The sequence below is a fragment of the Ctenocephalides felis genome, unplaced genomic scaffold (genome assembly GCF_003426905.1).
Source record: "Ctenocephalides felis isolate EL2017-DRISC unplaced genomic scaffold, ASM342690v1 CF-g0.4_SCAFFOLD_01037, whole genome shotgun sequence".
NCBI classification, from domain to species: domain Eukaryota; kingdom Metazoa; phylum Arthropoda; class Insecta; order Siphonaptera; family Pulicidae; genus Ctenocephalides; species Ctenocephalides felis.
This window is the reverse complement of record NW_020537191.1, coordinates 1-12,821: the sequence shown is the minus strand read 5'-3', so window position 1 is coordinate 12,821 and position 12,821 is coordinate 1. Positions and strand designations below refer to the sequence as shown.

Here is a 12,821-nt window from a genome sequence, read left to right as displayed (position 1 = left end):
TAACTAACTATGTACACAACTTTTACATCAAAAATATATCACACATATACAATAATGAACTTTAAAAAGTTTTTTTAGCAGTTCTTGTAAATTGAAGAACCGACTGAGAATGATTGTGTGGGTCTGCGTGCGCACAATGACGTAATCTTTGACTTTTGAATCGGACAAAGAACCGAGTTTATTTATATTATGTTATGGAAAAGAATTCAATTAACATGGCGCAAGAGTTAATTGCAATTAATAATTATTTAAATTATTTAGTTATGGACATGAGTCAACAGAATGGTGAATGGAATTGATGGAAATGTTTGATGGGTGGCAGCACTGCTTTTGCTAGATGTCAAATGTCAAAACTAGGTTTGCGCAATGGCGGTTTTTGAAAATGTACGGTTGATAATAATACTTTTATGAAAGTTATATTTTAAACAAAATAAGAGGAAATGAGTTATAATAGAGGCAGATTTAATTACCGGAAACGTGGTTTTTCACGTGGAGGAAGTAGTTCATCAGGACAGAGCACCCCGTCAAACGAATTATCTGTAAGTTTTCTCTCATCACAGATTTACAGTTTTTGATTCTCATTATTTATTTAGGTGCAATCTTTTACCAATTCTGCTAATTTACCGGAAGTTGTCAGAAGATCTAGAGAGCGACCTTTAATATCAGTTGCTTTGGGCGTTATTCCTGGACCTTACCCAGGATGGAAATTATATTTTCCTCTGGAAGGTATGTGTGTGTATTTGAAACCTTGACGCTTCATTTATCATCCATGTATTATTTTTAGTTTACACTGCTGGATCTCAGACAGTAAAAAATATCAAAGCTACTGAATCCCATATCACAAGAAGAGCCGTTTTATATAACCTACAAAGATGTAGGAAATTATTGTGGTATCCTATACATATGAGGGCACTTTTAGGAGATCCAGTATTCATGGAAGAATGGCCTATGTTTCAAGAGGATCTTAGAGATAAACCGGAATATACTTTGAATTGCTTAAGACTAGCCATGCATCAGGTGAGGTAAATATAATTTGGTTTGGCATGGTGATAATAAGATTTTAAAATTATTTAGGTACTTTTGATGCAAAATGAATCCACTGATTCATCAAACCTGGATATGGTAATGGCTAGAGTGATGGGGCACGGACCTGTAATACCTTTGAAAAATATTCGTGTACACAGTTATAGTATGTGCATTAAGTTTTTTGATAATATCAATTGTATATTAATACATGTATATATTTGGTGTATAGGTAAGCTTGTTACTATAAAAGGTACAGTAATTCGTGCTGGAAACCCAAAGCTTCTTTGTACTTGGATGACATTTGGTTGTCGATCTTGTTTTGCACAGCAAATGGTAAAACAGGTAATAAATAATATATATATATATATATATATATATATATATTATATTTTATTTAAAGTTCTTTTTTTCAGCCTGCCGGTGTAATGGCCCAACCAGAAAAATGTGTAGGAGAAAACTGTCTAATTCGTACAAATTTTATTCCAATTCTTGATACACCGTGCACAAGAACAACTGCTTGGCAAACTTTAAAAGTGCAGGAGTTGAAAACTGCAGATCAGGTAAAAAAAATAATGATTTAAATATTTTATCACATTTTTTTCAATGTACTTTTATATACATAGCTAAAATAAATATTTTGAATAGTTTGAATCAGGCAGAGTACCCAGGAATGTAAATATTGAAGTAACAGCAGACTTGGTTAATTTATGTTGTCCAGGAGATGATGTGACTATCACTGGAATTGTGCAGGTAAAATTCATAACATCATCTTTTAGTTATAAGCAATTTATAAGTAATTATTAACTTTCCGTAGGGCAAATTATAGTAATCACAAAAAAATGAAAATTTTTATATATCTTTACGTTTCAGAAGTTTCTGAATATTTTGTCATACCTTAGAAAAATGGATGTATGTGTGTGTGTGTGTGTGAATGTGTGTGTGTGTGTTTGGATACAAATTTTCGTCGACAATTTCGGAAGCAGGAATGTATAGTATAGTTTGATTTGAGGCAGTTGAAACAAGAATGTTAAAATATGATTTTTACAATTTTAGGTGAGAGCTTTAGATGATCATTCAAGACGAGACCAAGCATCAATGTACAAAATGTATCTTGAAGGCATATCTATACAAAATCAAAGGGAAAATGTAGTTGAAGATGAATACACAGAACGAGTATGTATTTATATATTATTTACTAAACACCTGTTTTGATCACCATTTTTTCCTTAGGATTATGCAGCAATACAAGCAATCAAATCAGAACCCGATGTCTTTCGATTGTTGGTTAATTCTTTGTGCCCTCTTATTTGCGTCCGAGAATGTCCTAAAGCTGGTCTCATTCTAGCTTTAATGGGAGCTACAAAAACATCAGAGTCAGATTTTATAAATAGAAACGAGTGTCATGTTTTGATAGTTGGAGATCCGGGATTGGGGAAAAGTCAGATGTTGAAGGCTTGTGCTGATGTTGCCCCTAGAGGTAATAATAATATAGAAGTTCAAATATCTGATGAATATGTAATATTAATAACCAAACCATCAGATTATATCTTAACTCCTTTCAATCATTTTATGCCTTGATATTTCTAACAAAATATATTTTGTTTTTATTTTACAGGATTAGTGTAGTACTTTTACACTCATTGTATTATTTTTACACACATTGAAATATTTTTGAACTCATTGTAGCCACTAATTCTCCCATTTTTAGTATTTATTATTCATTTATTTATTTATCATTAATGGTAATAAATATTATTTCTTTTATTTATGTTATTTCTTTCATTTAAGGTGTTTTTGTATGTGGAAATACGAGTACTTCTTCTGGTCTCACAGCCAGTGTAACTTCTGGCGGCCAAACTTCATCAGAATCAGGTATTTCTTCAGGAAACAGCACAAGTGGTGTGGAAGCTGGTGCTCTGGTACTTGCCGATGGTGGTGTATGCTGTATTGATGAATTTGATAAAATGACCAAACAGCACTCGGTATGAATAAACAATTTTAACTATCAGTATAAAGAGATAAATAATACATTATATATATATATATATATATATATATATATTTCAAAGTAACTAGCAGCCCATTCGTCGAAATAAAAAAGGTATAAAGTGTAAAAACTTTTATTTATACGTTTCGACACAAGATGCGTGTCATCATTCAGCAACTACAAAAATTTGAAAAATTTTATTACTAGTATAAACAACAATATAGATTAATTGTAGCATAGAGAAACATTATACACACCACAGGACAAAAACACTCAACAAAAATTTATTTTAAAATGTTAATTAATAACTTAATATGTTATTAAGTTTAATTTTTTAAAATAAATTTTTGTTGAGTGTTTTTGTCCTGTGGTGTGTATAATGTTTCTCTATGCTACAATTAATCTATATTGTTGTTTATACTAGTAATAAAATTTTTCAAATTTTTGTAGTTGCTGAATGATGACACGCATCTTGTGTCGAAACGTATAAATAAAAGTTTTTACACTTTATACCTTTTTTATTTCGACGAATGGGCTGCTAGTTACTTTGAAATATGTTTCAACGTCGAAAAAACTATCAAGATATATATATATATATTTATTTATTTATTTATTTCTTCTCTAGGCTTTGCTCGAAGCAATGGAGCAACAATGTGTCTCTCTAGCCAAAGCAGGTGTAGTCTGTTCTCTTCCAGCCAGATGTGCAGTCGTGGCTGCTGCAAATCCTGATAAAGGCGTTTACAACAGATCCAAAACCTTAAAGGAAAATGTTAATTTAAGCTGTGCCCTTCTGTCTAGATTTGATTTGGTATTTGTGCTGTTGGATATTCCTGATGAGGTGAGAATTAAAATTAGAGGTAAATGTAAACTTTGAGGGGTTTTTTGAAGTTTTTTACTTCTAATTAGTCTTGCTAGAGGTTGAGTTAAACTCAAGCCATTTAAATAGAGACTGAGTGTGTTATGTTTATTGAAGTGAAACTTCTAAGCTGAAAACTTTCATAAGAATCTGAAAATATATTAGATAGAACATGTCCAGACTATCTAAAACATTTTTATGCCATCTACAAAATGGCAATGAAAATGTCCTTGGACAGTCTTAAAATGTCCTAGATAGTCTCAAGATGGTCTAGATTTTTATCTAGAATATTTTAAGACTAACGAAAAGTTTTTCAGTCTATATTTAGAACATGTACAGACAATATGAAATCCTAGACAATATGAAAATATTATATATATTCTAAAGATGTTGAAAATGTCCTTGGACAGTCTTAAAATGTCCTAGATAGTCTCAAGATGGTCTAGATTTTTATCTAGAATATTTTAAGACTAACGAAAAGTTTTTCAGTCTATATTGGACAGTCTTAAAATGTCCTAGATAGTCTCAAGATGGTCTAGATTTTTATCTAGAATATTTTAAGACTAACGAAAAGTTTTTCAGTTTATATTTAGACTATCTAGGACATTTTAAGATTTTCTGGAATATTTTCAGATTGTCTAGGACATTTTCAACATTTTTAGACTTTTAGACTTTCAACATCTTTAAACTTTTATTATCTAAGATCATGTTAAGACTATCTAGAATATCTTCAGACTACCTAGGACATTTGTCGGGCTATCTAGGGTATTTTAAGACTATCTAAGGACGTTTTATAACTATATAGAATCTAGATAGTCTAACAAATGTTCTAGATAGTTGAAAGATGTTGTACATAGTCTTAACATGAACTTAGAAAGTCTTAAAATGTCCTAGATATAGTCTGAAATGTTTCTACATGGCCTGTGTAGCCTTTGTGGCCTTTATCGAGATAGACTAAAAATGTTTTAGATTGTCTGAAAGTGTTCTAGGTAGTTTAAAAATGTTCTAGATGTTGTGAACATGTTTTAGATAGTCCGAAGATGTTCTACATAGTATTAAAATGGTTTTAGATTTAATCAAAATGTTCTAGATAGTTTGTACATGATAGATATAGTCTGAAAATTTTCTAGATAGCTTAAATATGTTGTAGATAGTATGAAAACGTTTTATATAGTCCAAATATGTTGTAGATAGTCTTAAAATAATCTTAGATTTTCAAAAATATCCTTGATAGTCTGTATATCGCCTAGTATATACTGAAAATTTTCTAGATAGATTATAAATGTCCTAGATAGTTCGAAAATGTATTAGGTAGTTTCAAAATGTTCTGGATAATTGAAAAACATTCCAGATAGTCTGAAAATGCTGCAAATTGTGTGCATGTGTTGTAAATCGTCTTAAAATGTAGTTAATTGACAGTTAATCGCATCATGTCAAGCCGCCATTAAAAACATAACTTCTTTCGCGCGGAGGAATACCACCACGCACTACTTTTTTATCTTTAATGTTGGTAATAACGCTCACATCGTTTCATAGATTTTCACGCGGAATGTACAGGAAGATGGTGGATTGTATCTGGTGATGACATTTAACGAAATATTTATATTCGGATTTTTGATGTTTTAGATGTAAATTATTAAATACTTAACCGTTAAACTGATAATCAGTGCATGTTAACTATAACCGCAACAAATAATCCTGTTTATAAACTTTACAATCTGTGTTAGGATCATAATGTCCATTAGAAAAATAATGGCGGTTACACACGATACGATTTGTCAAATGTGTTTGCGAAAATACCTTCAAACATACGTAATAAAATAAATCGATAGTTTGTGCAAATTCCTGAAAATCGTAAACGTTTGCACAAACTATTGCGATCAAATTTTGTTCTTTACGCATGTTTTAAGGTACATATTTGCGCAAATACAAATTTGTTAAATAATCTTATCATGTGCAGTCGCCATGAAACATAACTTTCTGTGTTTGTGTAAATATTTAATACTTACGAAGTGATTCAAGGAGTTTAAAACAGAGATTTAAGGTATTGGAAATCTATTTAATACATACTGATTTAAAGCATTTGCTGCAAGCGTTAACAATTACATTATGTTTTTGTACAAAATTTATTGAAGTTGTGTGATAATGAATAACTATAAATTTTATTTGTTTCTATGCTTTTAAAATATGATTACATGGATTTCTATAAAAATCGATATGTTTTTACAAATAGTTTGATCATATTTATTTATTTTTTCATATATAATAATATGTTATTTCAGGTTCTTGTCAGAATATTAAAAATAATATTATAGGATTAAAACACGTTAATTGCCTTGTCAGTCATATGTGTCTGATGTTATGTTTTACAGGAGCTATGAAAAGACATTGAAGTCTTCTCGATACATTTTTGAATAAATTATCCACTAAAGTTATCATGGTACATTATTGACATTATTGTGGTTGGTGAGGATCACTTTGATTAATTTGATATTGAGTGGACTGTAAATTATAAATATTTCATCACCATAAGAAAATGTGAATAAAACCACTATTTAATTTATGACATATATTGAACTACACTCTACAACCTTCTTCTCTTATTACATTTGCTAGACTCACTTATTATTATATGTTACAGGTATTTATACTCATATAATTGTATCCCCTACCCCGAAGGGTCCCAGGTTAAATAAAAGCCCTGGTCAAATCTTGACCAGTGGTGATTAACTTGTTAAATATATTAGTTCACGTAAGACTACTCCATGTCTCATTGACATTTCTAGTTTCCTATTTTGCTTATCATTATATTATATTTCATTTATTGACTATTTTATCTCTTTAGCAATTGGATACACTTCTGACGGAGCACGTATTTTCAATGCATCTGACTAAAGAGGAACGAAAATCTAGAAATAGCAGAATTTTTGAGACTCCAATGAGTCAAAATGATCGTCCACAGCCACGATGTCTTGAGGAAAGATTAAGATTGAGACACGGAGAAAGATTTGATCCTTTGCCGACAGTTCTTATGAGGAAGTATATAAGTAAGGAAGGATAATTAATATAAATAACTAGTTGTAACTCCTTGTTTAGAGATTATATATAAGTATAATAATTGTTTTGTTTGTTTAGGCTATGCTAGAAAGAATGTGCAGCCTAAATTGACAAAAGAGGCTGCTGAGGAAATAAAAAGATTCTATTTGGGTCTGAGACAAGTTCCTCAGAGTGCTGATAGTATGCCAGTTACACCCAGGTAAATAATTAAATTGATATAATCATTAATAACATTAATTAAAAACTAACTAATATATATTATATGTATTATATATCATATAAATGTATTTATATATCATATATTTTTTAAAATTCATATATAATAAATAAATAAAGTAATTATAGATGACAATTTGAATTTAAAACAAACACTGTTCTTATTTTATTTATTATTTACTAAAAATCAAGTTATCAGTGAAGTCCTTGAGTTGTTAGTAAATATCAATAATAATATTATTATTTCCTTAATTTTTTATTATACTTTGTCTTTAGGCAACTTGAAGCTCTGATTCGGCTAACACAAGCAAGAGCAAGAGTGGATCTATCGCCTGAAGCAAAGGTACAACATGCAAGAGATGTTATCGAGTTAACAAAAATTTGTCATTCTGATTTATTCTGCGATGGTATTGGAACTTTTGATGTCAACAGAGGGAGAATACCTTTGAGCAACATGAGCCAAAATTCAAAGGTAAAAGGAAATGACCAGTATAACAAAACTATTATATATATATATATATATATATATATATATATATATTATAATCTTATATATAAAAATGGAGCTGTCTTTCAAATGTCCGAATAAAACTCGAAAACGGCTGAATGGATCTGGCCAGTCTTAGTCTTGAAAAAATCGTGCTAATCCAGAGAAAGTCCAAAAGGTGAGAAATTATTTCAAATCCGCGTAGAAACTTTACATTTATAATTTGAAAATTTTTGTAGAAGCGTAATTTAAATAAAACAATGGACGGTGGCAATTTCGTGAAATGTCAAACGCTTTTGACAGATGATGTTCAATTACGTTTCATAAGATGTTTTACGTGAATATTATTTAATTATGATTAAATTGCAGTAAGTAGTTTTGTTTGTAGTTTTATTTATATACAAAAACGTTAGTAAACGGGCCGCAAGTGTTACTAGAGACTCAAAATATCATCTTTTTTGATATGTTAATATGAAAATGCACTTTTTGGCATATTTTTCTCAAACACGATGCTCTGAAAGATCTCATTTGTATAATTGTATACTCATTGGTATTTATAAAATATTTTCTAGGTAATATTATTTTTTATTTATGTTATTTAAATTCAGAACCTAAATTTGGTATCGATCAAATGGACATTTTGTCGAATAACATTTTTCCAGTTATAATTTCCCAGAATTTATCGCAGAATAGATAGTAATATATGAAGGTCCGGGATTAAAAAGGTCCACCACCGATGTGCCAAAAATCAGTAAAGTTAAGCATTGTTTAACAACAATATTTGAAAGTAGAGGAAAAAAGATGATAGCCAGCTACAACCTTGATTTGAGAACGATAATCTTTGAAATGGGGGAGATAAACGGTAATCTTTGAAAATCCATAATAAAAGTATTTTCTTCCGTTGGTAGTTTTAGCATTAGTTAAAAATGTTATTATTTTGTAAAATACCTTTAAAATTATAATAAGGCTTTAAACCTTTTGCCACCTGCCCGTTACAAGTTACCCCGCATATAGGATAAAAAGGTCTAGGTAACAAATTTTTGAAAGACGTCAAAAAAGCACATTTCTACAATGATGAAGCAGTTTACTGAACGTAGTCAGATAATTGTTCATTTGATATGTGTTATTTGTTGTGATATAATTGTTATGGTTTTCACAATATAGTTTATATTTGCTCAAAGTCAAATTGGACCTTTGTGTTTCGCCCTGCTCTACATATATACTTTTTATTAAATTTACTTTAATTCATCGAATGTAACTTAAAACTTTTCAAAAAGCAGGTCAAAGAAGAAATACTTAATTCATTTTTTATCTCTCCTTGCAAAAATTTGAAAATTTTGTATAAGCTCAGTAGTATTATTTACAATTATACACAAAATCCAGAATCCAAAAAGAATCTGAAAAACTTGAAACGTAATTAATAAGCCGAAAGACCAAAAAAGACTCGGATTGGATTATACAATGTTTTCTATAGAAAGTGTATAAAACTTGCAGTTGGATTGTATTGACAAAATATAGACAAACTAATGGGGTTTATTGTTTTTATAATACCTCATTGTATATAGCATTCAAACAACACACATCCTTATGCACTTAAAGTATTAATATTTTTGATTCTCTAGAAATGGTTTAGAATATACCTTATTTAGCAAAACAACGTTTGCCGGGTCAGCTAGTATATAATAAAGATATATATAATATATATCTTTATTATATACTAGCTGACCCGGCAAACGTTGTTTTGCTAAATAAGGTATATTCTAAACCATTTCTAGAGAATCAAAAATATTCTCAATATATAATATATTTAATTAGATATATATATATATATATATATATATATATATATATATATATATAAATATAAATATATGATAAATATATATTATATAATTAGATGCATGTTGCAAGAATTGCTGCTTTTTGTCAAATATTAAAATATGATTGTTAAAATTGTTTCAATTTAGAAATTACTTTTATTTTTTGAATTTTAAAAGAATTTGTAATTGTAAAACTTATAATTTTAAAGTATTTTTTCTAATTTTTCATTACCTTTTTTAGATCAAACGGTTTTTATCTTTAATTCAAAAAAGATCAGAAGTGACAATGAAGACAATTTTCACTCTGAATGAATTGAAAGAGACGGCTAGCAATGGTGGTCTGGTGCATCACGGATTTGGGTCAGATTTTAGAGAAATGATAGACAAACTGAACGAACAGGGTTGCCTTTTGAAGAAAGGACCGAAACTTTATCAACTGCTGGTTGTTTGAGTGAAGTAATTGTTTAAGTAATTTAAATTCAATTGGTAAAAATATTAATGCATATATTTTTATACCTTTGTAGAGAGTAATATTTATGTATTGTTTATAATATATTATGAACTGTATTATAAACATTATAGTGATTAATAATTTATCAACTGTTATTTAAAGAAGAGATTTTCGTATAGAAAAAGTTTAAAAATAATGTTCAGGCTGTAATGAAAATATTTGATTATTTATACTGTTTATTATCTATATATATATATATATATATATATATATATATTATATAATAAATATATATATTATATATATATATATATATATTTTATTTATTTATATTTATTTATTTCAGCCTAAGGGCCTAGAAATACATCATTATACCAATAATACCTTAAACCTACTTTATATACAAAAAATAAAAATAAACAGAAAAGTCTAATCAGTGGTTTCTAATAACTATAACGTTCTGGACTGGTTGCCCAAGTAACTCCTTTTCCATTGCTTTCTTCATGCGTTTGATTGTTTTCAACCAGCCTAGACTTTCCTTATATCATTTTTGCCACAGAGAACGTCTTCTATAGAACTGTTTGTTCTCTCTAACATCGCGCATCTTTCCTTCCAATGCTCAACCGTGTCCTCCTCCTTCCCGCACAGCTCACACCTTCGTTCTTCAGGGTTCAGCCAGTGTTTGTTGTTTTTCTCCATGGTGCCACATCTATACCGCGCAATAATCTCTGATCGCTCTCTGATAAATAAAAAATAAATATATATATATATATATATATATATATATATATATATATATATATATATATATATATATATATATTGAATGGTAGAGTCTTGGATTTGTGTATATTTTGTAGAGTTTCGAACAAGAATCCAAAAATAATACAAATAAAAAAACAAGAAAAGTTTTTAATAAACAATTTCTTTATTTAATTATTTGTTTACTGTCAACGTTTCGGAACTAGGTACGTTCCATCTTCAGGACATCTGTCAAGAAACATGATCTTGATAAGATTTAAGCAAACAATATGTTTAGGAATAGAAAATAGATTTTTCTTAAATAATAAATTAATTGTAACAATAATATACAGAAATATGATAATATTATCATGAGAAATTATTAGTAGAAATATTAGAAATAGAAAAATTATAAGAAATGATTGTATTGACTTTATAATTTTTGGGACAATAAAGTCAATACAATCATTTCTTTGATAGACCACGCAATCATGTTGTCTCACTCTTCTTTTCATACCCAAAACACAACATTAGTAACTAAAACTTTATTAGAAAACGGATATCCCCTCACCCTCATCAATTCCATTACCAATGAAAGACTTTCCTATCATAAAAGTAACAATTATCAATCCATCTCCAAGTTATTCCAAGACAACAATATTAAACCAACTTTTCACAGCATGCCTTACATTGAAGGCTTATTTGATTATTTTGCCAAATTACTCAAAGAAGAAAATATTTTCATTTCAGGAACAGCTCTATATTCTTTTAAAGAAATGTTTTCCATCCCTTGCAAAAATTGTCAAAAACAATACATTGGCCAAACATCACAGTACATTCATAAGAGAATGAGACAACACGAATTAAGCGTCACTCATCATAAAAGCCGAAATTTCCAAAGTACTCTTGTCCAGCATTCCATCGAAAACTCACATAATTTCACCTTTGAACCCAATATTTTATATAGAGAGGATTGTACTTTTAAAAGACTTTTTTCTGAAAGCAGTTTAATCTTTTTGAATTCGTCAAATAGTGTTAATAAGAGATCAGATCACAATATCATTCATGACTCATATTTAAATTTTTTAAACCTGATTAAAAATAATTAATCCTAATAGTTTTTGAATATGTATATATATACATGTATATATGTTATAATATATGTACATCCATATATGTGCTTATATGTATGTTTTTAGTGTACACTATACACATACACTTGCATATATGTTCATGTGTATAATTGTAGATACAATTAATATATAGATGTGCATGTGCATATGTATGTGTGAGTATGTAGGTGTGCATATACATGTGCATGTAATATGTATATATATACATAATATTTCTCAACTTTTACTAAAGCAATATTTCCTCTTTTTCGTAAATTACCAAACAAGAGCCATAAAAAATCATTTTTGCCAAGAATCCCGTACATTGTCCTTTACATCTTGCAGACAGAAATCCATATCAGTGTGTTTAAGTCTTGTGTAGTCGTAACATCTACAAATATCTTCCAAAAAAATCGAGTGTTTTTAACAAAAAATATTAGTGATATGGATATATAAATTATTACAGGTAAATAATTTTTGCTTCTCAATTTTATATAAAACCTTTTTTAGTTAAGTCTTATTACTCTTTACCCCGGTACATAATCCATTCCTTTATAAAAAATTTTTTTCTAATTAATCTGTATTGACCATCGTTAATTAATGTTAATCAATATTTTAAAAAACATTGTATTTGACAGAATAAACCTGATGATGGAACGTACCTAGTTCCGAAACGTCGTATTAAACATCTTCAAAAAACAAATTGTTTTTATTATTGGATTTACTGTTCGGAAAAGAAACAATCAATATATATATTTTATATAAAAATGGAGCTGTCTTTCAAATGTCCGAATAAAACTCGAAAACGGCTGAATGGATTTGGCCAGTCTTAGTCTTGAAAAATTCGTGCCAATCCAGAGATTGTCCAAAAGGTGAGATAATATTTCAAATCCGCTAGAAAACTTTACATTTTTAATTTGCAAATTTTGGTAAACAGCACTTGATTCAAAATGGCTTCCCACACAATATTATTCAAATGACAGATGTATCGCCTACTCATATGTCAAAAGGTTTGACATTTAAAACAGATTATGTGTGATTCTTTTAATTTTAAAATTTAATTATTTA

The 12,821-nt window shown here is 28.9% G+C and overlaps 1 protein-coding gene across 1 annotated transcript; it reads left to right on the top strand.

Moving 5' to 3' along the window:
- The first annotated feature begins 440 nt into the window (after positions 1–440).
- On the top strand, positions 441–9,900 carry LOC113365475 (DNA helicase MCM8-like). Its single transcript, XM_026607025.1, has 15 exons — positions 441–539; positions 594–726; positions 785–1,017; positions 1,075–1,189; positions 1,256–1,368; positions 1,440–1,586; positions 1,672–1,776; positions 2,080–2,199; positions 2,257–2,503; positions 2,815–3,008; positions 3,639–3,851; positions 6,715–6,916; positions 7,005–7,125; positions 7,419–7,614; positions 9,691–9,900. The coding sequence occupies exons 1-15, from the start codon at positions 441–443 to the stop codon at positions 9,898–9,900; spliced, it is 2,448 nt and encodes an 815-aa protein (XP_026462810.1).
- Positions 9,901–12,821: the final 2,921 nt, after the last annotated feature.